Source organism: Elephantulus edwardii, unplaced genomic scaffold, assembly GCF_000299155.1.
Source record: "Elephantulus edwardii isolate Elephantulus edwardi_28Jun2011 unplaced genomic scaffold, EleEdw1.0 scaffold00014, whole genome shotgun sequence".
In the NCBI taxonomy this organism is placed as follows: Eukaryota; Metazoa; Chordata; class Mammalia; order Macroscelidea; family Macroscelididae; genus Elephantulus; species Elephantulus edwardii.
This window is the reverse complement of record NW_006399764.1, coordinates 25,793,996-25,819,679: the sequence shown is the minus strand read 5'-3', so window position 1 is coordinate 25,819,679 and position 25,684 is coordinate 25,793,996. Positions and strand designations below refer to the sequence as shown.

Here is a 25,684-nt window from a genome sequence, read left to right as displayed (position 1 = left end):
TGCGCCTCCTTCTCCGGCCGAGCGTCTGGTGGATTTGAACCGTGTTCCTCTGGGATTGCAGTGCAGCTTCTTGCCACTAGGCCACCAGAGCTCCCCCCCATAGGCAACTTTAATCTGCATCCTGTCAAGGCAATGGGGTTAAGAATTGGGAAAATCATTAATGCAGAGAAAACCCAGTTTTAGGTTCATTCATACAATGACAGCAACATAACAATGGCATTTAAGGTTTATTGTGCAGTCCTGGTGATGCCATGGTTAAAGTGCTTAACTGCTCGTCCAGAGGTCAGTGACTTGAACCACCGGCCACTCCACAGGAGGAAGGTCCAGCTCAGTAAAGATTTCCACTTCCGGACGGAGCTCCCTGTCAGTCTCTAGAGCTAAAAGCTCCTGCCCACCCAGAGGGCTGAGTCTGAGGGCCCCAAGGCTCTGCCTCTGGACCTTTTCACACTCCCTCCTTGGTGAGCTCAGCCTCTTCACAGCCATAAAGCCCCACACTCGTCGACCTCTCCTTTACACATCGGTCTCCTTTTAACACACGAACAACGCTTCTAAACCCACTGCCACCAGTGCCAGCTCAGAGTGGACCTGGAGGACAGAGTGGACGTGCCCCAGAGGGTTTCCAGAGTGTAAAGTCCTGCACACACCTTCTCTTTGTCCCCCAGAGGAGCTGGTGGCTTGGAACTCCTAGTCAGCAGTCTCTGTCAGTTAACACAGTAGGGCTGAAGACAGCCTTCTTCTTTTAACTCCACTGTACTTTCTATGAAGATTTTTCTCATGAATCCGTCCTTATTCTCCACAAGCACACTTTCTCCTTCCAATCCTCACCTCACCAGACATCCACTCCAAATGCCTTCGCAGGAAATAAAAACCCACGAGACTGGTCACTCGCCACAGTGGATTCAGAAAAGAGAGGACGATGGGTAAATGGTTTCTAGAGCAGTATCCTGCCTTCGTGCAGTGAAAGTTTAGGGAATTTGAGACCACAGATCAACATCTGAGGAGACACGGAAGTACAAACTCCTTAGATACCATCATGCAAGAAATCCAACCGATTCCCAACAAGACCTAGGAGAAGGAGCCCAGTGGGAAGGTAGCTAATTTTCTGTGCCTACAAGATCAGCTTCCTGGCTCTGTGTAATGCCCTGAGGACCTAACGAGGACAGAGGGTTCTCCATGGTAGACTTATGAATAGAAATGCCAGAACACTTACTTGAACTCACGCACAATCAGTACATAGACCAAGACACAGTCATTGGAATAGAACAAGGGGCCACCAAATGGTTTAAATCAGGAAAGGTCTCTGCCAGGATTGTATCATTTCCTCATAATTAATCAATCTATAGGCTGAGAAAATGATTCAAGTAGGTGGACTACATAGAAAGTGCCATTAGGATTGGAGGAAGGAAGACACACCAACAACTTGAGTTATGCAGATGACACGATCTTGCTTTTAGAAAGTAAAGAAGACCTGAAGCACTTACTGAAGAAGATCAATGACTACAGCCTTCAATGAGGATTACAGCTCAACATTAACAAAAGAAAAATCCTCACCATGGACCAACAGCAATACCATGATGGATGGAGAAAGGTTTGAAGTTAGTAACGACTTGGATCCAGAAGCAACAGCCGTCACAGCAGCAGTCATGAAAATCAAAAGACATGTTACATAGTGGGGAAATCTGCTGTCCAGAGTCTCTCCAAAAATGTGGGGGGAAAAATTATGTCAGCTTAAAAATTAATGCGGGCCTGATCCAAGTCATGGCATTTTCAATTGCTTCTCGTGTATCTGAATGTTGGACAATGAATAAGGATTGCAAAATGCGTTTGAATTGTGGTGGTGGAGAGTATTCCAAGGACCGTCAAAAGAACAATCGTCTACCTTGGAGGAAATGCAACCAGGGTGCTCCTTAGAAGCAAGGATGGAGAGACACTGCGGTGTCAGCCTAAACCTTGGCTTTTTTAGCCATTCTATAAGTCCCCTCTGGTCTCCTAACAGCAGATAACATGGTTTCACAAATCAGCAACAGCTGGAAGAGCAATATAAAGAGAGCACTCGCCACACTGAGAGAGAGAGAGAGAGAGAGAGAGTGTGTGAAAACACGAATACAAGAGTGGCAGCGTGACTGTGGTTAAGCTTCCTGCAGCATCCAGCCTCGCCAGTTAAAAAAAAAATATCAACCCACCCAGCCTGCATACCGACAGTCACGTGAGTCATTCCCGGATGGGTCTGAGTCTCTGGAGGAACGAGAAATCATTGAACCCACAGGTCTCAAAGGAATTGAGCAACCGAGCCACCGACTGAAGTGTTCATAGACACCGCAATTCAGCATTTGGGATGACATGGATCTGAGGCTTCTCAGAGTCTGTTATAAATCTTAACAGGACAAATTATAGACACTCCCACACTTTGAGCATGTTGTCAGGAGGGGCAGGTGCTTGGAAAAGAACATCATGCCAGGAAAGGTAGCGTCTCAGCAAAGAGGGAGAACCTGGGCGAGATGGAGATACCACAACAATGGACTTGAGCATGGTGGAGACTGTGACGACAGGGCACAGCTTTACTCTATTGTTCATAGGTCACCGTGAGTCAGAATCACCTGACGGCACCTAGTGCCAGTAACATGGTAGAAAGATGGGTCTACTGATGCTGTGACCAGATCAGAAGGGAAATGCCAGGACAGGAGGATACATACAGCAGTGTGAAAAAGAGGTGCTCCCTGGATCAGACTCGGGATAGGTTGTCTTACCACCAGACCCTTACGTCGAGACACCTAAATCATCCTCAGACCCAGGGAACCATCAGTTCTTGGCCAGTTCTTGGCCCTCTGTAGAGACGGCTCCACCTCACAGCGACCCCATGTCAGAGGAGAGCCATGCTCCATGGGGGTTTCAGAAGTACATTCCAGGCCTTTTTCCCGGCTGCCTCTGGAAGGCTGTCCAAGGTTCAACCTCTCAGTGACCACAGCCCCACTCAGGAACTCCTTGCTAAATACATCTTTCCATAATGTATAAGGTTCTACACGTGAACATTAATCACTAGATGAAATAGTGTGTGCCTTCTTACTTACTAAACAAAAGTTATGTCTACTTGCAACCAGACTTTTATCTTAACCTGAAACCTGACCTCAAAGCAGTCCGCTTCAATTTGCACTTACAGACTTTCTTACATTGGCAAGAATACTCTAAGAGCCTTGGTCATTAAGTTGTTGCCTTAAATTTATACCAAGTTGTCAAAGTTGCCATTTCAGTATTTTTCTTCTGTATGTAGAAGCAGAAAACATTATGAAAACCAATTTAGCATATATAAGAAAGCAATGGTTGCACTGGACTGTGACCTGCACAAGGAACCCTGGTGGCAGAGAGTGTAACAGGCCAGGCTGCTACCGTAAGGCTGGAGGTTTGAATCCACCAGGCGCTCCACGGCTGAAAGATGGGCAGTCCTTCCCATAAAGACTTACAGTCTCAGGGAGCTCTGGTGGCCTAGTGGCAAGAAGCTGTACTGCAATCCCAGAGGTGAGCAGTTCGAGTCCACCAGATACTCTGCTGGAGAAGAAAGGACAATTTCCTCCTGTACCACTCAGATCCAATTTGACAGTACACACACACAAAAAAAATTTTTTTTTAAATAAAATAAATTTTTATAGTCTCGGAGCCCTGAGAGTGGTAATGAGTCAGAATCCACTCGACTGTGAGTGAGGGTTGGGTTTTAGGCGGTCTGTTAAGTGCATCAACGTCATGAAAAAGCTTGAAATACTGTGAGAGTGACCGAAACCGGGCACAGGGTCACAAAGGGAACACATGCCACTGGATAAACAGAGCTGGTAGACTTGTGTGAATATACCAGAGCTTCTCTATCCCTTCATTTGTTGATGGGCACTGAGCTGTTTCCAGCTCTTTGCTATTGTGAAGAAAGTCACAATAAACATGGGTATGCACGAGCTGGTAGATTTGTGAGACAGTGAGTTGCCACCAAGCTTCTGTTTGGAAAAAAAAATGCAACATTTGCAAAGAGAAACACAACGAGGGGTGTCTGCACAGCAGTGTCCCCGCTTGAACAGCTCAGGGCATCTACATGCACTGACTCAGGGCTGTCATTTCTCGTGTCCACTGTGGCAATCTCACTTGGGCCATTTTGGAGCCAAGGATGTGTCTTAGATGACAGAGGCTAACGCAGCAGTGGCTGGGAGAGAAGAGGAAACGCTCACTGACAGAAGCCGACTTGCTGCACTTTCCTGAAATTGCCCCTAAAGAACTCCGGGTCACTAAGAGCAGGTTTGGGGGCTTGATTCATCTAAATAAAACCCGAACTCTTAACCACTGAGGCTCAGCACGACACATCGCAATAGATTCAAAGATTCCTCAAAAAAAAAGAAATTTCTTCCAGAGAAAACAGCATGAAGCCTGTGATTTGGAAATGAGAGCTGATTCCAGGTTTTGAGCGCTATCAATGTTTATGACAGGAGACTACCCACCTTTATCCCAAGGGATGAATAGTGGACTTGAACAGCTGGAACTTCAGTTAACAGCAAAACACGCACTGTAAGGAGCTCTGGTGGCCTAGTAGCAAGAAGCTGCACTGCAATCCCAGAGGTCTGTGGTTTGAATCCACCAGATGCTCTGCCGGAGAAGGAGGGACAATTCCCTCCTGTACCAGTCAGATCCAATTTGACAGTACACACACACAAAAATAATATTAAAATTTTTTTTCCTTTTTATTTTTATTATTTTGTGTGTGTGTACCGTCAAATCAGATCTGACTGGTACAGGAGGATATTGCGCCTCCTTCTCCGGCAGAGCACCTGGTGGATTTGAACCGTGTTCCTCTGGGATTGCAGTGCAGCTTCTTGCCACTAGGCCACCAGAGCTCCCTTAAATTTTTTTTTAATAAAGAAAAAAACCACAAACAAGCATTGTGCCATCAGATCTCTTTGCAGCAGAAAGAGTGGTGCTCATTCGCCCCATTTTACAGGTAAGAAAATAGATTCAAAGAGGGAACATGACTTGCTCAGGGTCACACAAAAAGGTAACTGGTTTGCGAACTAAAGTGCACCTGATCCAAATCATGGTATTTCCAACCGCCTCACACCCATGGAGAAGATAGACAGTGAATAAGGAAGACTGAAGAACAACTGATGCCTCTGAGTGACAGTGCTGGCAAATGACGTTGGATATACCGTGTTCCGCCAAGAAAACGAACCTGCCTGGCTTGGAGGGAGTACAGCAGGGTAAGCCCCGTAGAAGCAAGGACAGCGAGGCCTCACCTCACACCCTTCAGGGACAGGCAGACCCTGGAGGGACATCTACTTAGTAGAATAGAAGAGCAGTGGCAAAAGGAAGATCCTCGGGAAGATGGCCTGACACGGTGACAACAATGTGCTCGAACACAGTAACGCTGGTGAGGATGGCACAGGACCAGACAAGCTCTGTCCTGCTATGCACGGGGTCACTGTAAGTCAGAACTGAACTGAGGGCCAGCGTGCTCCCCGAAGGCAAAGATCGCGAGGCTTCGTCTCTCATACTATGGACATGTAGCTGGGCAAGGCTAGTCCATGGGAAGGGACATCATCCTTGGAAACATGGAGGGTCAGTGAAGGAGAGGAAGACCTTCAATGAGATGGATTTAGCAATGGGTCTTAGTCTTCTAAATGCATGTGTTATTGTTGTTGTTGGGTACTGTTGAGTATGATTCATAGAGACCCTGTGAGCAGATCTAAACCCTGTCCTGTCCTGTGCCATCCTTACCTTTGACACGCTTCAGCTGCAGTTACTGCGTCAACCCACTTGATTGAAGGTCTTCCTCTCCTTTGCTGACCCTCCGTCTTTCTCTACGGAATAGCCTCTCTTAGCACCATGTCCAAAGTATGAGAGGCAAAGCTTTGCCTTCTTTGCATGTCAAAGATGATGGGGACAGCTCAGGATAGGACAGGGTTCAGATCTACTCTTCATGGGTTGGTACCAAACAACAATATAGAGCACACTGAACACATGATAAACAATCAAACATATACACATCCAAGATTTAAAGTAATTGGCAAGAGGCAAATCATTCCCCAAAATAACCAACTGACAGTTGGGTGTTGTACCTCTAACAGTGAATCATAAAGACAGCCAGACATACAAAGATCATGGCAGGACACACTTTCCTGGCGCCAGGTAAGGCCAGTGCAAGTGCAGCAGGTTGGGGTCCTGAATGAGGGTATTTAACCCCGACAGTGGCTTGCTGGATCTTTACTACTGGCACTTCACATTGCACTAGACGAGTCCACTGCCAGGGACCTCTATAAAATACATAAGAGAAATGATGTCAGTTTGAGGACTAAGGTGTGCCTGATTCAGGCCCTGTTCTTTTCATTCATGTGTTATGCACCTTAGAGCTAGACAATGATTAAGGAGGACAGAAGAACTGATGTCTTTAAGTTGTGGTGTTGGACAAGGGTTCTGAACATGCCATGCACTGTCAAAATAACAGTTATGTCTTGGGAAAACTAGATCCAGAGAGCTCCTTAGAAGCAAAGAAGGCAAAGCTTTGCCTCTCATACTTTGGACATGGTGCTAAGAGAGGCTATTCCGTAGAGAAAGACGGAGGGTCAGCAAAGGAGAGGAAGACCTTCAATCAAGTGGGTTGACGCAGTAACTGCAGCTGAAGCGTGTCAAAGGTAAGGATGGCATAGGACAGGACAGGGTTTAGATCTGCTCACAGGGTCTCTATGAATCATACTCAACAGTACCCAACAACAACAATAACACATGCATTTAGAAGATATGTTGAACATAAAGTAGAGCAATGTACACAATGAACAAAGTGCCTGATCTTGGAGGAACTATGAAGAAACTCTCAAAAACAAAGCATCCACTCCCTGGCCTCTTGGCCTATGCTCCCTCACTGTGTGGAACCAGAGCGAAACTCACAGCAGGGCACATGCTCACACTTTTCCTTCCAAGTTAAACAAAACAGCTCCCTCCTGTGAACAGGCCTCATTCCTATAAGGCATTGTCTTCGCGAATATGAATGTGAGCTTCAGTGCCACACGGAGGGCTGGGAGATATGGATGGGCGGCTGGGAGAAACAATGAGATGTGAAGGGAGTGGCGGAGACTGAAGCGCTCGAGTGGTCCAGCTCACCAGGAGAGAGAGCCCGTCCTGCTCATTCCGGCCTGTCTTTGACAACTGTCCACATGGGCTCAAATGGACAGTGGTGAGCTGCTAGGCAGGAAGCCGAGGGGCAGAGAGTTCATGTTTATGGGGAGGAACAACTATAAGGCTGCACAGCTGGAGGAACGGCACCAGTGTCCACGCACTGTACACAGAGTAACTGCATTTTCTGATGTGTCTATTCAATAGGAGCTCGGATGGTCTAGTGGGGAGGAGCTGCACTGTAAACCTGAAGGCACACAGTTCAAATCCATCAGCTGCTCTGTGGGTGTAAGATGGCCAATCAACTCCCATGCAATTTACTGCCTATGAAAACCTGCTGGAGGGTCAGCTATGGGTACCTTCTGACTCAACAAGAATATAACAAGAACAATATTCAACAACAACAAATGAACTGAAATTAAAAAGAAAGAAAAGGAGAAACACTTGAAGAGTTGTCCTTCTTAGATTCCATCCACCAGTCCCCATCCCACCCACCACTCCCAGGCCTCAGCCTCCTCTCCCAGGGTCCAGCAGACAGCCCTGTGCATTATTTTGCACTCCTGGCATGAAAGAACTGGAGCAGTCCTGCAGCACCCAAATCAGGATGTCCATTTCTGGCTCCTCAAGGACTCCTCTGATCTCACCCCTCTGCCCCAGAGCATTGCATAACTACAGGTGCTGATGTGCTCAGAACAGAGGTCACTGGCCTCCCAGAGCCAATGTCCAAGCATCGCCAGGTGAGGCTGCCCTGGCTCCTACTTCTGGGAATTCAGACCTCAGCCTTTCTCCTTACATAATTCCTTAGAAAAGGCTTCCCGAGAGCAGTTGCTGCACGCAGAGTTCTCAGGGAAAACTGTGTGCCAAGTACAGCGCTGAGTAAATCCTTAATTACAGCACTAAGACGATTTGTCTGCTGACGCTGTATGAATTGCCTGCCACTGGGTTTTCATTTCCCACACAAACACATTTATCCACCGAACAATGTCCTCAGAATGGACAGGCAAGGTATGCACATCAGAACACTGGCTCCCCCTGAGCACACAGCTGTCCTCTGTCCTTAACCGCAAAACACAGCAACATTTTGCTAAGCAAAAAAAGAAAATACAATAAGACAAACAGCCTATGATTTCACTTTTATGCCTTATCCTGGATACACAGAGACAAAAGTTTCCCTGCGGATTCCAGGAAACTGGGGAGGGAAGAATGGGGAGTACTGGGTTTCTGTTTGGGGTGATGAAAAAAATCTTTCGAGGATACTGTGACACTTGTAGAGCTCAGTGAATGCAATTAGTACTGAACTGGACATTCAGCACTGTTTAAACAGAAACATTTTCTGTGCTGCAGTGAGAATACACTTCATGGATGGGGTATCTTCTCCAAGGCATGGCAGTTATGTAATGATGTAATCATCTCCCGTGATAAGATCAGCCTATCAGTTATCAGTTGTAAGTGGACACCATACTCTGAATCACAGCCTGAGTCAAGAATGGGGAGATTCCCTAGGGTGTGGCCCACCCCAGCTTTTATCTTATGATAAAAGGAAAGAGAAGAGAGATCTGACTGCCACCAAACAAGAAGAGCTGGAAGTCTTTGGTCCTAGAGTCCTTTTACCGAGAGCCTCTTAGACTCAGGAGAAGTTGATGCCAAGACACACGAAGGTCCCCAAGAAATACCAGGCCCACAGACATGAAAGGAGATAAGGTCCTTCTCACAGCAGACAAAGAGAGCATTCTCCAAGAGCTGCTTCTCTGAATTTTAACTTCTACCTTCCTGTCATAATTCTCGAGTGCTGCTATAATAGAGATGCCACAAGTGGGTGGCCTTAACACAGAGAAGCTTATTCTTTCACAGTTTAACAGACTAGAAGCTCAGGTTCAGCACATCAGCTCTAGGGGAGAGCCCTCTCTCTGTGGAGGAAGGTCCTTCGTAGGCCACATGCTAGATGTGTGAACTCTCTTGAGCGCTGATTAGGTCTGTGGTGAGCGCTGCATTTGGTTTAACAGATTATGGGGAACCATTACATTGCTTTCCCATTACATCATTATTTATACAGAGACAAATATTTTTTGGGGGATACAATTCAGTCCATGTTGTTGGGTGCTATCAAGTTGAGTACAATGTATAGCGACCCTGTGAACAACTGATCTGAATCCTGTCCTATCCTGTACCACCAACCTCACATCTCTGACACACTCGAATCCATTGCTGCTGTCACTGTGTCACTCCTCCTAGTTGAGGGTCTTCCTCTCTCTCTCCCCCTCCACCTTTCCAAGCATGATGTCCATGACATCTCCAAAACTGTCAGAGAATAAATTCTTGTCTGTCAAAACCATCCCCTTGAAAGATCTTTGTCACAGAGCATTAAGCCATAGGGAAGTGAGACCAAATTTGACCATAGTTTTTAAAAAATGGGAGTCTAGGATGAAACTCTTTGTTTGGGCTATGGCTGCAGACACCTGTTGGTCCCACCTCCTGGGAGGCACAGAGTTTGCCCAGGACACAGCATCAGAGCCTCACCTCCATGCAGTGCCCATCATGTACTTGGAAAGATACTAGGAAAAGGTCTTCAAGGAAATCACCAGGACTGAAACCCAGCACACTCATATTTTAATTTGCCCAGAAAGTGCTGCCAGTTTGAGAATGGCTTTGTTTGGCCAGAGACTGGAGGGAAAAGCTGACCTATGTGATGTATGTTTCTTGCCAAGACTCCTTGGCTTCAAGGCAGGAGAGCATGGGGTGGGGAGGGGCAGTCCGCCAAGATCAGGAGGGCTAGAATGACGTCACCAGTCAGGATTTGCTGAGTGGAAGACAGGATTTGGACACAAATTCTATCCTAATGCTTACTTAGCCTGTCCCTAATATTATCTAATAATTTACAACACCTCAGTTCTTCCCCCAATAGCATCTTAAATCCACTTACAAAAACACACAACAGATAAAAACCAAGCTGGTAGTCAAGCTAATTCCTGTCACAGCAACTCTGTAAGAAAGAGCAGAAGTGTCCACACGGCTTCCAAGACTGTAACCTTCACAGAAGCTGAGGGCCACATCTTTCTCCCATCGCGAGGCTGTGGGTTCAGACCACCAACCTTTCAGCTAACAGTCAAGGCTTTAACCCATATACCATCAGAGTTCCCCTAAACTCCCTTGACTCTCTGAGCTTTTTCATTCTAGGGAAGCCAACCCATAAGCTCTCCATTATGTTAACAAAAACCAAAAAAGTTCGACCAGTACCCAGTGTTCACACTGGACGTCAGGCCAAGGACTCAAGGAAGGGACCAGAGAAAGAAAGGAAGCTAAAGAAGAATTATTCAGGTGTCTCCTGGGTGGGATTCCTTGGTCTGCAGAAAAAGAGATAGGCAGAAAGCCAAACCAGGGAATGCCACACCCCATGGTGGATTACTACAGGTTTTAGAGTGAGGGTCTTTAGGGAGGAAAGGGAGGGACATCCCATTGTGGTTTAAGGAGGAAAGGGTAGGGCACTCCATGCTACTTTAATCAGATGAGGGAGGCTGTTCACCCCCTTTGTTGACATGCTGACATCCCTTGAATCCTTTGTTCTCCCTTCTACCTTGGTCCCAGCCTCTTTAGTGAGAAAAACGGCATCATATTATTTCTGGCTACCTCCTGCTGAACAGGGGTAAAGATCTGGGGCTCAGAGGCTGGATTAGGATGCCTGGGATCAGCAGCCTGGGGAGAATATGGATGTAATAGCAGCTGGTTCACCGTGAAGTTGGTCATCTCTTTTATCCTGTGAAATAAGAATTTTAAAAGGCAGGGAGCAATTTGGAGTGAATTCTGACCCCAGAATGCAGATCTGTGTGCTGAAAGGTTTCAGTGGATGATTTTTTTTCTTTTTCAGAAATGGGTTGCCAGGCCTTCTGAGTTTTCTCAGGGTCCACAGCCCTAGCCTTTCTCTGAGCAGCTGAGCCCTTTATCCAGGAATAAGTACCACCGACAGCTTCGGACAGCTTACAACAATGACATGGAAATCCTCGAAACTGGAAGCTCAAGCTCCTCTGGACGGACAGAAGGAGGCCTCCTTTTGGGTTACCCTGAAGCTGACCCCTCACCCCGTCCCTGCCAGACTTCCTTGACTCCTCATTCAACCAGTTTATACCCCACCTCATGCACCCAGGATCCTCAGGGGTGAAAGCCCTCCCTCTCCCTAGAGACAGTCTCCTGCAGAAACATTGAGGCATGTCCAATCTGTGTTTCTGACAGTACTTTGTCGTCTACATTCAAGATCTTTATTGCAACCGTAGGAAAACTGGAAGGCATTTGGCTGCTGTTCAGCAGAGGGCATAACATGATTGTCTAAAGGTTTACAGGCTAGAAAACCACAAGGGGCAGCTGTACTTGGTCCTACAGAGTTAGACAATGACATGAGGGCAGTGGCTTTGCTTTGCGTTTTGGTCCCATGGTGGAGGAGGGGGATGGGGAGCACCAGGTCTGTTACTAACTTCTTGGATATGCGTCATTCTCTCTGTGAGAGATCCCCTCCACGGGTTGCCTATATTCAATCAACATTTTTAAAAGAAACTCTTCACAATATTTATCTGAAAAGTTCACCAGCTGAACTCTGTAGTCAGGCCAAATGGTCGATCAGCTGGAAGTGCGAGTCCAGGAAGAAGAGCGGGGGTTCTTGTTTTTCCTCTTTGCTCCCTGCGGGATGCCCCTCTCCCTGCGGGCATGTTCCTGCAGTGCAAAGGCGAGGACAGCTGGTCTGTTCTTTGTATTCAACCGCTGAGCATACACAGGGCAGAGAGATCTTATATAGATTAAGGGAAATGCATAAGGAGAAATGTGTAGTCCAACCCAGGGTCCCACCAACTGCGTTATAATCTCTCTGTGGCAAGGACCTAGCCGGTTTCTGGACATATAGTAGGAGCTCAGATAACACAGTAGGATGTGTTGTGTTACAATGGAAATACACGTACACATGCACGTGGAGTTGGCTCCGTATTCATGTTCCAGGAATCTGCCCTCCTGTCCAGTGACTCCAGGTGAAGGAACAACACTTAGGGCTCTTCTGGTGAAGCAAATAAGACTTTCTCTTCCACAGGGAGCGCTGACAGAGACCACAGCCTCACAAGGGTCAGGCTCCCCAGAGGCATAAGACCCTGGTTGGGTCTCTTTTCTATTGGCTAGTTTTTACATACATTGCGATTAGTTCGTTAAGCATATTGGGTTATAGATTAGTTAGCTGCACAGACAGAAAACACAACAGGTTAGCTAAAGCTCATCTGGTTATGGGGCAGCCAATTCCCAGCGGCTGGACTGGTTTTCTATTATTTATTGCTGAACTTATATCTCCCTTATATGGTTAAAGCTTCTCATCCACCACTGCTCCTGGGGGTCGGGCCTGCTAAACAGGTTTCTTGACTTTTGCTCATAGCTTATGTCCTCATGGGCCTGGGGCTGCCTTATTCCCAGACAGCCACTCCTCACAGAAGCCCACGAACACAAACCAGTGCATAAATTGTTCTCATAATCTGTTCAACCACATCTCTAAAGATATGGGAGAGGAGGAATATTTGGGGGGGAAATAAGTAAAACCACATGAACAGATACATGAATACCCTAATTTCCCTGCAGCATTATTTACAGTAGCAAAACGATGAAAACAAGCTAAGGATCCATCAATGAACGAAGGGGTAGACACTAGTGTGTGTGTATATATATATATATATATATATACAATGAAACACTATGCACTAGTAAAGAGCAATGAAAAATCTGGGAAACACGACATAGATGAATCTGGAGGACATTTTACTGAATGAAATAAGTCAGACACAAAACACCAAGTATTGCAAGAGCTCATTTGTCCAAAGATCTAAGGAAATGTTTCTACAGAAAGAAACATTCTTGGAGGGTTACCAGCAATGGGGAAGGAGAAAATCTGAAACAACAAATAGAAAAAGTTACAAAGCAAGTCATTCAGACTGTTCAAAGTCTACAATGAATCCAGAGTTCCAAAACAGAATTTCCTTTTTGCTTACCCAATTAGCTTATTGATGATAGAGGCATTAGGAATCCTTATTAGAATTCTGTTTGCATTTTGAAAAAAAAAATCCCCTGGGTTCAATAAGCAGAGCAAATCTGAGCAGTAAGGTGAGATCAAAGCTCCCAGTGACAGAGGAGAGAAGACAGAACACAGACGCAGGAAAGTCATTCTCAGCCCAAAGCACCTGGACTGGTTCAAAGGTAGTCAGCACGTCAGGTCTTCACGTCCAGCCTCACGAGCGAGTCACTAACCTTCGAGACCCCATGTGAGTAGAACCCACTCACTTCTCTGCCAACCCGGTTGGCCTGTGCTGACTAATGAATTACAAAGTCCTTGGGTGCTTGACTTGGCTGGTGCTTAACCTCACTTTAAACTCAGTCATCACATTTCTCTGTTTAGCTCCCAGGCCACCAAATGACATCCAGAGGAGAGGGCCTAACAGGTCTTATAAGTTCAAGTCACTCAATCCCAAAAGGTCTTCTATGCTATGGAGCTAGACCCATCCCCACCAGATGCCCACACTGGCTCTTCTGAAATGCCTCCACTCTCTCAGAGTCTGCTCACATTGTCTGCCTCCTGCTCAGAGTCAGAGATCAGACAGCAGACCTCTACCCTTGTGTCCTTACGTCTTTACCCGGGAGCTTTCTTCCCTCCGATGCACAAGAAACGTCCAGGGATATGGCCCTGAAGTCCACAAGCCCATCCTGCAAATCCGTGCTGGGGTGTCTGGTTTCTTCATCTCACCTGACATGCTGCTCTCCTCCTCGCTCTAGTTCCCAAAATCTCGGCTTCTCCTTCCTCTCCCCATTTCATCCCTGGAATTCTGACTCATTCCTACAAATCCAATCTGGTGGCTCACTAAATAACTCCATTATCTTGTTTCTCCCTCTTGCTCTCATCTGTTAATCTCCAGATGTTTTTCCAGCGTTTCCAAATATATCTTCCACAAGCACCCCAAGCTCAATTCTGATCCAAACAGGCTTTATGCGCGTGCTCTCTCTCCTTCCTCCAATGTCCTTTTCTTATTACTCTGTCATCATCTTCCCAAGACACCCAGCCTAGAAACACACTGACTGCCCCTCCAGGTCACCACCCTCAATGCCCCTGCCAACACTGTGTTTGTCCCTCTGTGTCTGAACCCCAAAGGAGAATCTCTGCAGGACATTCCTACAAGATATGCATGGGGCTCTTTTGGAGGCACATTTGGACTCCTGATCAAGCCTTCTGATAACTATGCTGCAGCCTACCATTCCTCCTATGTACCTCCTTTCCTCCTTTCTCCCCATCCCCAGGTGGGTCTGAAGGCACCTCTGCCTTTTGCTCTCACCTCCAGAAAGTCTCTTGTGCAGCTGACACTATTGCATTGGACTCCCAGTGGGGCCTAACAAATGCACAACATTCACCATGCCACATCTAAACCCTCCAGCAACTCCCCAGCTACTCCCCCAGGCTTTGCGCTCAGAAGCCGTCTGCAGACAACAGTCAGTAGTGCTTCTCCCTAGCAGACAATTCGGATAACGTCGTGGCCATGCACAGGCTCAGAGTAAACTAATAATAGTTACTAACAAAAGTCTAAGACGAGATGATTTAACTTCAAAAACTCAAATTCATTGCTATCAATGAAGCAAGTCGGAACTGACTCACAGCGGACCCTCCAGTGAGTTTTCAGAGGCTATAAGTTACACCAGGGGAGACTGCTCATCTTTTTCCCTCAGAGAAGCTGGTAGATTCGAACTGTCTGCCTTTCAGTTGGCTGTGCAACTCCTTACCATTAGACCGCCAGAGTTCAGCTTAGAGACTGGAAATCCTAAGAATGTTGACATATTGGGAGACGCATAACCAATGTCATCGGATTTTAAGTGTAGAAACTGCTGAATTGATCTATGTTTTGCTACGTATACTCTCGACAACGACAAAGTAGAATTTAAACATTTTTTAAGCTCTAAGACAGTGATACACTATTAAATCCATTAAGTACAAAGTGGAGATTATAATCAATGTTATAAAACAAAGTGTTCAGATGGTTAAATGGAAAACCATTTGTTCTTTTACATTTCACTAAATCCAGTTAAGACATTTTGAAAATAAGTTAATAAAAATCCAAAAATAACCCCAAACCCAAACACCAAAGTACTCTTATGAGAAGCGTCCTCGTTAAAGATGAAATAATAACTTACACAAGCTGGTAATTGAAGGAACGCAAGGATGGCGAAGGACTGAGGGGCCCACAGACGGAACTTGGCACAGAAATCACTGGGCTGAGGGGCAAGAGAGGACCAAGGCTTTCCTGAGACTCAACTTCTGGTCAAACAACAGACAGGTCTATGAAGTGAGCAGTAACACCAGCAAGAAACACAGTCCTTAAAGCAGTCAACAATACAAGAGCAAAAGGGCAGCATTTCCCCTGAAATACAGCTCAGAAGGCATGAATGGAAAGACAAGAAGGGCAAATCAAAATGGGAAACAGAGAAGTGTGAAGCGTGCTGTTACTACGTGCAAATTGCAATTAAAGTCCTAAAACATAATGTGTGTGAATTGCTGAATGGAAAACCAAGTTTCTCTGTAAATTTTCCCTCAAATCACAATTAAGTTTTAAAATGAGAGATTAGAGGGGAAAGGAGCATGGCGCGTCCAGGGCCAGGTGCCAGGTGCCCTGGGGTCAGTTCAGGGTGACAGTCACGACCTGCTGCTGCATTGCACAACATTCCCTCCCCCAGGTCACTCCCTCCATTAACCATTTATTAAGAAGCATGCTAACAATGTGCCTAGAACATGAAGTCCTCACGGGCCCATCAGCGGTTCACTCTGACAGCACAGCGGTTCAGTTCTGGTTGATTAATTTGAACACTAGGGGTTTTACTCTCCCTAATTATGTTGAGGATAAGCAATGTGCAACGTTGTGTGAAGTTTGAAACCAGGCTGCCTCTGTGAGGTTCTGGCCTGAGCTGATGACTCAAAGGTGACTTCACTGAAAATACCACACTCAAGAGGTCCCTGAGTGGTGAAAACAGTTACGTACTCAACTCTGGAAGTTCAAACCTATCTAGAGATGCCTCCCGAGACTTAGTGACCTGCTTCTGAACGATCACAGCCTTGAACACCTTCAGGGGAAGAGCTGCTCTGCACACTAGATTAGGTGGCAATTAGCAAGATATACGAAGGGCTTCTTAAACATTCTTAAACACTACAAAAATGAATATGTGATTATTACAGAAAATTTTAGAAATGTAGACTAATAAAAGATAGAGCGCTCTGGTGCCTCAGTGTTAAGGAACTGCACTGCCAACTCAAAGGTGGACAGTTCAAACCCACCAGCTGCTTGACAGGAGAAAGATGGGCAATCTCCTCCCAAGTGATTTACTGCCTCTGAAAACCCACTGGAGAGTCAGCTATGAGTCAGTTCCAACTCAACTGTATATATAACAGCAGCAATCAAAAGAAAGCTAAAATAACCCACAATGGTACAGCAGCCAGGGAAACCACACTGTCCTCCAGTCTTGTGAAGGTGCAGGGTATTCGAAACTCCACCCAGAGTAAGCTCAAGGACATTCAGGCTTACTTTCCTAGTTATCCCAACCCCGGGACTGTAAACTTAAAAAGAGGCTTTGATTTAGGGAAAGTAGTGTGGGACTAGGAGAGACAGATGCCAGACCTTGAAGCAAATTATCTGTGATATGATGAGAAGAATGTGAAATGGTTCCCTAAAGGTTAAGAAGTGAGACCAGTGTATCTTGTTATCAGGTAACCTGACCCGGCTGGACAAGTAACCAGCACCTTCAAGTCAGTTCTGACTCATGGTGACCCCACCCAGGAGGAGAAGAACTGCCCCAGGGACTTGCTTTTTGGAAGTAGACCGCCAGGCCTTTCTTTCAAATTTCCTCTGGGTGGAATCGAACTTTTTACTTTTGGGTTAGCAGTGGAGCATGCTAACCATTAGCATCACTTAGGGACTCCTGGATAGCATTGCTGCACCATTAAAAGGAGACCATAGAAGGGAGCTTCCCTGTAGGGTCAAAGTAAGTGTGTCATTGAGTCAATCCACCGCAAAGTCACTGCATCAACTCCACTCCACGGTTGCCTAACAGACAGAGTGCAACTGGCCTGTCTGATTTTCAAGGTTATAATCTTTATGGAAGCAAAATGATTCCTTTCTCTAGATGAGCAAGTGGGTTTAAACTTACAACCTTTGGGTTTAGCAGATAAGCACTGAGCAGAATTGCCGGTCCCCTGTGTGGGCTGCAATCATTAACCACAACAAGTGACCACCTCCCTGGGACACATGGACACACCCTCACTTCTGGAGAACACTCAGATTCCAGAAACAAGCTTGACACCCACTGAGTGGTCCACTTCTGAATGTGCAGTATTTCCTTCTAGTTACCTCAGTGGTTCCTGTGTAAGTCCAACCACATGCAAACAGCACAGAAGCAGCTGAGTTTCAAGTTTACCCTTAACTTGCAATTACTTATCAGTTCAAATTAGTCAGCTACAAACAGAAGGTGAATCGACTCGGAGGCATTTTCAAGACCCTAACGCATCCCCAGGGCTGGTGTCACCCAGTGCAGCAATTCATGGTATCACCCCACCCCTACCTCACCCTGGACATCCTCACAAACTAGACCAACAACACTAATTCTTAGTATTGCTTACTATGACATTTGATCATAGCATAATATATGATAAAGTTGTTGTTGTTATGTACTGTCGAGTGGGAACTGACCCATAGCTGAACCTCCAGTAGGTTTTCTGAAGCCATAAATCAGCCAGGAGGAGACTGCCCATCCTTCTCCCACAGAGGAGCTGGTGGATTTGAACCGAGTGCCTTTGGGTTGGCAACACAATTCCTTATCACAAAGCCATCAGAGCTCCCTAATAGAGTTATAAATTGTGGTGAGCTCTGGTGGCCTAGTGGCAAGAAGCGGCACTGCAATCCCAAATGTTCATGGTTCGAATCCACCAGATGCTCTGCTGAAGAAGGGACAATCTCCTCCTGTACCAGTCAGATCCAATTTGATGGTACACACACACACAAAAAATAATAATAAAATTTTTTAAAAAGGAGTTGTAAATTGCGTAAATGTAATATTTCTTAGATTACATGAATACTAACAACAAAATTGTCTTGTAAAATCTTTCTATACTGACTTAAAACATTATTTCTAAGTCTTTTAAAAATTTTTATCCTTTTCCTTTAATTATCATTAGCTTTATCCTCAAAAGGTTAACAGTATAGGTTCACAAATACCACTTCCCACAACATTGTAGCTAAAACACAGACCTTTTTCAACATCATCATCTATGAAAATACTAGCAGCAATGAGCACACAGCATGCGTACAGTGTGCACAGATACGAGCGATCTGAAGCATCACTGTAACTTGGTAGAAGAGTCAGCTCACTGTTGTTGTTATGTCATCAAGTTGTCCTCGACTCATAGTAGCTCAGCTTCAGACCCTGCTCTGAATTCTACCTTGTCCCGAGCCAGTCTCACTGATTCCAACACACCTACCCTCATTGTCTCAGTTACTGTATCAGTCCATCTCGTCCAGGACCTTCCTCTCATGTGCTGCTCCTCTACCCGATTGAGCATGATGTTCTTCTCCAATGGCTGGTCCCTCCTGGTCTCATGCCAAAAGTATGTGAGAGAGAGCATCAAAATGCAGCCTCCAAGGAGAAACTTGTTTGCACTCTCTCCAAGACAGACCTATTTGTTTTCTTGGTGGTCCATGATATGTTCAAAACCCTTCTCCAGCCCCATAACTCAAAGACATCAATTCTTCTGTCATCCTTAGTCACTGTTTAGCTCTCTAATGTATAGCAAGTAATTGCAAAGGCCATGGCCTGAATCTAGCACACCTTAGTCTCTAGACTGGCATCATTTCTCTTTAGCACTTTCAAGAAGTCCCTGACAGCAGACTTCTCCAGTGCAATTCATCTTTTGATTTACTGATTGCTGGTGAAAGAGTATTGATTGTGGAGCCGAGCAAGCTTTAATTGTTAACAACATCAATTCCTTCTCTATCAACCACGGTGCTGCCAATTGGCCCAAATGGTGAAAATCTTTGTTTTCTTGATGTTGCACTTCAGTCCATATTGAAGACTACAGTCCTTGACCTTCTACAGCAAGTGCTTCAGGGCCTCCTCAGTTTCGTCAAGCAAGGTTGTATCATCTGCGTAATGCAGGTTGTTGATGAGTCTTCCTCCAATCCTGATGCCACATTTCTCCTCATACAGTCCAGCCTCTTGAATGATCTGTTCTGTATACAGATTGAAAAGGTATGGAGGCAGGACACTTCCCTGGTACACTCCCTTCCTAATGTTGAACCATGTAGTGTTTTCTTGCTCTGTTCTGACGACTGCCTCCTAGGTAGCTCAACTGAAGATTCAAATAGCCAGTCAGCAGAGTTTCAGCTTTGAAGCGCTATTGGTACATGTAAACTGGGCTTATCAAAAACTTTTCTGTTATAATTACAAGGATATTTTACTAGAAAAGTAATACATTTTTACAGAAATACTGAACAAAAATATTTTACAGATGGTCATTTTGGTGTCACCTTCTGACGCCAAACCATGTCTGACATAGACACACCATGTGATATCGACACACACACTACTTAGGACATCAGCTCTGAGGCTGATGCTCCTACAGGACTGGGCGGAACTTCCTTCAGAGCTTCCAGGCCAGCTCCCCTCTAGAGAAGCAGACAACCACGTGCTGCTCCCCTGGGGTGGCTGGTGGGTTCCAACTACCAACCATGGGGTTACCAGTGGAGCACTTAACCACTGTGCCACCAGGACTTCCGAAGGCTCTTAGAGGACATCTAACGTTACAGGATATTATAAAAAGCGTTCAATTCAGTGCTCACTTCGGCAGCACATACACTAATACTGGAAGATACAGAGAAGATTAGCATGGCCCCTGTGCAAGGTGATACGTAGATATTTTTTTTTAAGTGGGAAATACGTGCTGGGGTACAAGCAGACTCTGAGGATGATCAAGGCAAGGAAAAGCCAAGTTGGCCATCCTCACCAACAACTGCCCAGCCTTGAGGAAATCTGAAATCGAGTACGACGCTATTTTGGCCAAAACTTGTGTCCATCACTACAGTGGCAATAACATTGAACTGGGCACAGCACGTGGGAAATACTAGAGTATGCACATTGGCTATCATTGATCCAGGTGATTCTGATATCATTAGAAGCATGCCAGAAGAGACTGGTGAAAAATAAATCATGTAACAGTTTTCTTCAATAAAATTGGCCACAGTTTGTTTTGGGGGTGGGGGGAAGCGTTCAATTTAGAATTCTGACTTCGAAAGTTTTGCTTTCTAATTTTGTTTTGTTTTTTGTTCCAATAATCACCTAAGGATTCTTTTCCTTTTTTTTGAAGTTCACAACCCTTCCCTTTCAACACATTCATTGCACCAAGACTCGAATCTGATTATTCAAAAGTAAAGGAGAAGTCTGTCATCTATCCTGGGTTCCAATTAGTTCAAGTCAACAATAAGTGCAATTCTTTTCTATGAACAAGTTCCTGCCATTCAGCCTGGGTCAGTTTTGAAACCAGGAAGGGCAGCAGGTCTCCTGAGAGCTAGAAACCACCTGGCACCCAGCAGATGCCCTTCCTCAGCTGTCCACTTTAAAACGAAATAGAACTTGCCATCTCCTGGGAATTGAATTATGTATTTCCAAAATACATGTTGCAAATCTTTTTTTTTTTTAAGCAAAGAAGATTTTTATTGGGAGCTCCTAGATGATATTTGCTGTCCTAGACCAGAGAGGGGTAGGAAGGGTAGAAGAAGTAGCCTGTGGCGTGAAGATGAACAGGATTTTTAACTACTCAGCGGGAACGGGCTGTCTCTTGGCACAGGAAGTGGTCATGTAGATCGCTGATTGGCTGTGGCTGCTGGTGCTGTTAGGTGACATGTTGCAAATCTTATTTGAGGGGGCTCCAGAGACGCCGAGATGGTGAATCTCACATATGTTGGGCATGTTGTCAGGAGGCACCAGCTGTTAGAAAAAAGACACCCTGCTGGGAAGGGTAGAGGGGCAGCGAGGAAGCCCCTCAGGGAGCTGGACAGACACGGCGACTGCAGTAACAAGCTTGAGCACAGCAGAGATTGTGAGGATGGCACAAGATACGGTAACATCCTGGTCTGCCCACTGGGTCTGAGTTGGATTCAACTCAGTGGCACCTAATGACAAGAACATAATAGCTGTAAAGGAGCCCTGGTGGTACAGGGTGGAAGTGTTGGCTAAAGAGAGAGAGGGAAGTCAGGCCTCCAGACACATCGAGATAAACAAGCAGCCAAGGAACAAAAGCTGGGGGACAAGAACCTTTCCCCTAAGGATTGAAATGATCCTTCCCTAGAGGTGGCCCCCTGATTTTGGACGTTCAGCTCCTATATGGTGAGAAAATAAATTTGTAAAGCCACCTATCTGTACTTCTGTTACAGCCACACTAGACACTGACACCCAACCAAAAACGGAGCCCTCCACCATCAAGCCTGTTCCAACTCACAGAAGCCCTACAGGACAGAGAGTCTCAGGGGGGTTCGAACCACGACACCAGCAAGGCTAAGGCACCATCTATAAGCTATTTCACCCAAAACCCTAAAAATACAGTTGCCTGCTGTGATGATTTGAAAGCAGGTGCACATTCTATCTTGTTCAGAAAGTCCAGCCACCCTGTGTGACGTGACCCCCTTGCCTTACAGATTCTCAGCTCAGCCCACATCAAAATGAGAAAGGATCAGTCCTTGGACCACTAAAAACTACCTTTTCATATTCACTTTGATTATGTAAGTGCTGGGTCATGGTTTGTTTTTTTTTTTACCAAAAGATTCTCCTGAACAGAAAGTTGAACAGGAGACATAGACAAGTCCCAGACATAAAGCTTAACAGAAACTGTGGATTATGAGATGGATGGACACAAATAATTGGACAATCACGTGGTAACATGGGAAGAAAATACTGAATGGAAAGCATCTAAATGTTGATCGGAAGCATAAATTTGCTTGACTTGGTTTTTGTTTGGGGAGGGGATGGATACAGGGTAAAAAAAAATAGTCATGTTCAAAATCCTCACTTTACACTTGTTGGCAAAATACTTTGTGCCTTGATAAAAAGTTAAAAGGGGCTACGAAGATGGCGCCGAAAGCGAAGAAGGAAGCCCCTGCCCCTCCCAAAACTGAAGCCAAAGCAAAGGCATTGAAGACCAAGAAGGCAGTCCTGAAGGGCGTCCACAGCAAAAAAAAAAGAAGATCCGCACGTCACCCACGTTCCAGCGGCCTAAGACGCTGAGACTCCAACGGCAGCCCAAATACCCCCGGAAGAGCGCCCCCAGGAGAAACAAGCTTGACCACTATGTCATCATCAAATTTCCCCTGACCACTGAGTCGGCCATGAAGAAGATAGAAGACAACACACTTGTGTTCATTGTGGATGTCAAGGCCAATAAGCACCAAGTTAAACAAGCTGTAAAGAAGCTCTATGACATTGATGTGGCCAAGGTCAACACTTTGATTAGGCCTGATGGAGAGAAGAAGGCCTATGTTCGACTTGCTCCTGATTATGATGCTTTGGATGTTGCCAACAAAATTGAGATCATCTAAACTGAGTCCAGTGGGCCAATTCTAAATGTAATAAATTTTTCTCACCATAAAAAAAAAAAAGTTAAAAGGGGGGGAGGGGAATTCTACAATAAAGTATAAAATAAAATTCTAAGGGAATCTATGACTGACCAGCTTCCCTACCTGAGCGTCAATCTTGCAGATTTGAAAAGTCACAGAGCCTTCCTGTGCGGGCTATTAAAACTTCAACAAGGAATAAGAGGACAATTTGAAGCTACTAAGTTATACAGTAAGAGAGAGCTCTGGCGGCCTAGTGACAAAGAGTTGCACTGCCAACCCAAAGGTTCAAATCCACAGAAGAAAGATGGGCAATTTACAGCCACTGAAAACCACTGGAAGAGCTAGGAGTGGGTTCTGATTGACACAACAACATGTCATGCATGGTCTCTTGGGTAAAGAGTTCAGCTCTTAACCTTGCAGGTGGGCAGCTGGTTCGAATCCACCAGCTGCTCCAGGGCAAAAAGATAGGCAATCTCCTCTTGTGTGATTTATAGCTTCTGAAAACTCAAGGCTCAGTTAGGAGTTGGTTCGAATCAATTGCACCTAACAACGTGTTGTAAAAGAAAGGGGAGCTCTGGTGGTGTTGTGCTGTGGTAACAGAAAGTTTGCAGCCTAAGTCACCAGCAAACCCAGCAGTCTCCTCCCATGAAGACGCCCAGCTGGGAACAGCACCAGCCAAGAGACAATGAATGCCATGCACACGGAATGCCTTGGCCAGGGAAGACCAGGTGTACACCTCGGGCTCATTCCTGCCACTTCTCTTACTGCAGGACCCATGGCAATTCCTTATTTCTCCTTTAGGCTCCACCTGGATCCCTAAGTTCATCTTGTTGCTAATTATTAGTCAGATTCCACTCACAGAGACCCCCATGTACAGAAAGCTGCTCTGTAGGATTTTCAAGGAGTGACAGCAGATGACATACGCTGTCTTCCCAAGAAACCGCTGTCTGGATTTGACTGTTCTGGTGAGCGGTCAAGCATTAAATGTCTGTGCAACTCGAGGCTTTCTCTAGGAGTGGACCCTAGCAGCCCCCATGCCTCCACTGGCCCACTGGGTAATGGCCTGCCATGAGGTGTACTGGCTAGAACTGAACCTGGATTGTCCATGGGGAAGGCAGAATTCTACCAGGAGAGCTGCTAACAATAGCAAAGGAGAGGGGGCCACCTCACAGTCCACAGCACAAGAGAACCCAGACCCTGCCGGGGCCAGGGAATTAGGAGTCCTCCCCGTGTCCTCTGGGCATGTTATAGGGAGGCCTCCAGTCCAGAAAGACATCGTGCTTGGAAATGCAGAGGGGCCATTAAAGGGAGGAATTAAAGAGTTGAATTGTGAGGCTGTCGCAGCGGGGGGCAGGATTTGTTCTGCTGGGCTATTTAGATGCTGTGATGTGGAGCCACTCGACGCACCCAGCTCTGGGAAGTTCTGGAAGACCGCATGGACCTCCTCCTGGGGTGTGGAATTGCCTTCTCGGGAATCCACTCGCCCAGCCTCCAAGATATCCTCCACTCTTCCATTTTAACCCCCAGAGTCACTGCCCACAGCCATCCTTAGCCCAGACCCGGCCTGCAGCGCCCACAGCAGGCAAACAGGCCCGGGGGTTCCCTTCCACTTACACACGGGGTCGTCCATCCTCAGGGGTCTTTTCAGGCGGATGCTGGCGGGCACCGTCTTGTCAATCAGCTCCTCAATGCTCTGAAAGGCAAACGGAAGTCGGTGACCACGAAAGGCCAGTCAAAGTGCTTCCGAGTGACAAAGAGTGAGAACCACGGGGCTTGGCATCTCCAGGGGCTTGTGGGACCTCATTTAAATCGCCACTAAGTCGCGGTGCTTTTGAAGGAGGAAAGGAAAACTTTGAGCAAACCTAAGTCACCCGGAGGGAAGGTGACTCGCCACTCACGTTAGCGAAATCAGAGCTTACCCGCGGGCTCGGGGCCCCCAAGTCTTGGGCTCTTTAAACACCAAGTTTGGAGGCGCGAAAAAAGTGAAGAAAGTGCGCCTATGCGGGGCGCTGGGGTGCAGGGACTCGGGGCCGGGGCAGACCGGTCCATACTGCCCAGCCAGCCCTAGCGGGACTCGGGGAGGCCGGATATCGGGGGTCCTTACCGCCAGTCCCAGGGCCTGCAGCATCTCCCGCTGGTCTTTGTCCCCGGGGCCGATGTGCCTGCGCGCGAAGTCGTCGTGCCGGGGCAGGAGGCGCTCGAGGAGTCGCGAGGCCCCCGCTCCGCGCTCCCCGCGTTCCCGGCCCGGGGTGGCTCCGTGCGGCCCCGCGCTCCCCATCGGCCGCCGGCCGCCCCCGACCCCGCGGCCCAGGCGCAGAGCCCAGGCCCTGGCGCTGGTGTGCATGGTTGGCCCGGTTCGGCGCACTCTCGGCTCCTCTGGCTGGTCCCGGGGGCGGCGCGTCCGCCGAGCCTGCCCACTGGCGGCGCGTGGGCACCGAGGCCGGCTGGCAATGAATGGGCGCGCGGCGGCGGGAGGCGCACGGAACTGGCTCCACGCGCGGCACCTGCTCAGCGCTCTTTAAGTGGCGCCGGGGGCGGACGGCGGGAGGGCCAGGGCGCGCTCGGCCAATGGGAGCGCACGGGGGCGGGTCCCGGAGCCCACCCTCTCTCCGGCACCCGAGCCCGCCCACCAGACCCGCCCGCCGCTCAGGGTCCACCAGTTAAGCTGCTCCTCTGAGCGCCGCGCGGGGACCCGCCACCTCCCCGTGCGCCCCTGTCCTGGGTGAGGCCGCCCGGGCGCCAGATCCAGATGGCAGCCGCGAAGCGCCCGAGTACCCAGGACTCAACTGTGATGAAGCTGCGTGGAGCGGGGAGGCCCGGCCTGAAGGTCGCTGCTGCTCCAGCCGCGCCTCTGGGAAGAAGGCTCCGTCTCCTGCAAACCAATCTGGGCAATCAGAGCGCCTTAGGTA

At 47.1% G+C, this 25,684-nt stretch overlaps 1 protein-coding gene across 1 annotated transcript in view; it reads right to left on the bottom strand.

The window, feature by feature from the left end:
- The window catches only part of GLDC (glycine dehydrogenase (decarboxylating)), a 99,380-nt gene extending 74,261 nt beyond the window's left edge, over positions 1–25,119 (bottom strand). Inside the window, exons 1-2 of the mRNA XM_006881305.1 lie at positions 24,880–25,119; positions 24,390–24,468 (exon numbers count right to left, since the gene is read on the bottom strand). Coding sequence (XP_006881367.1) covers positions 24,390–24,468; positions 24,880–25,119 — 319 coding nt within the window. The remainder of the gene's footprint in view (positions 1–24,389; positions 24,469–24,879) is intronic.
- Positions 25,120–25,684: the final 565 nt, after the last annotated feature.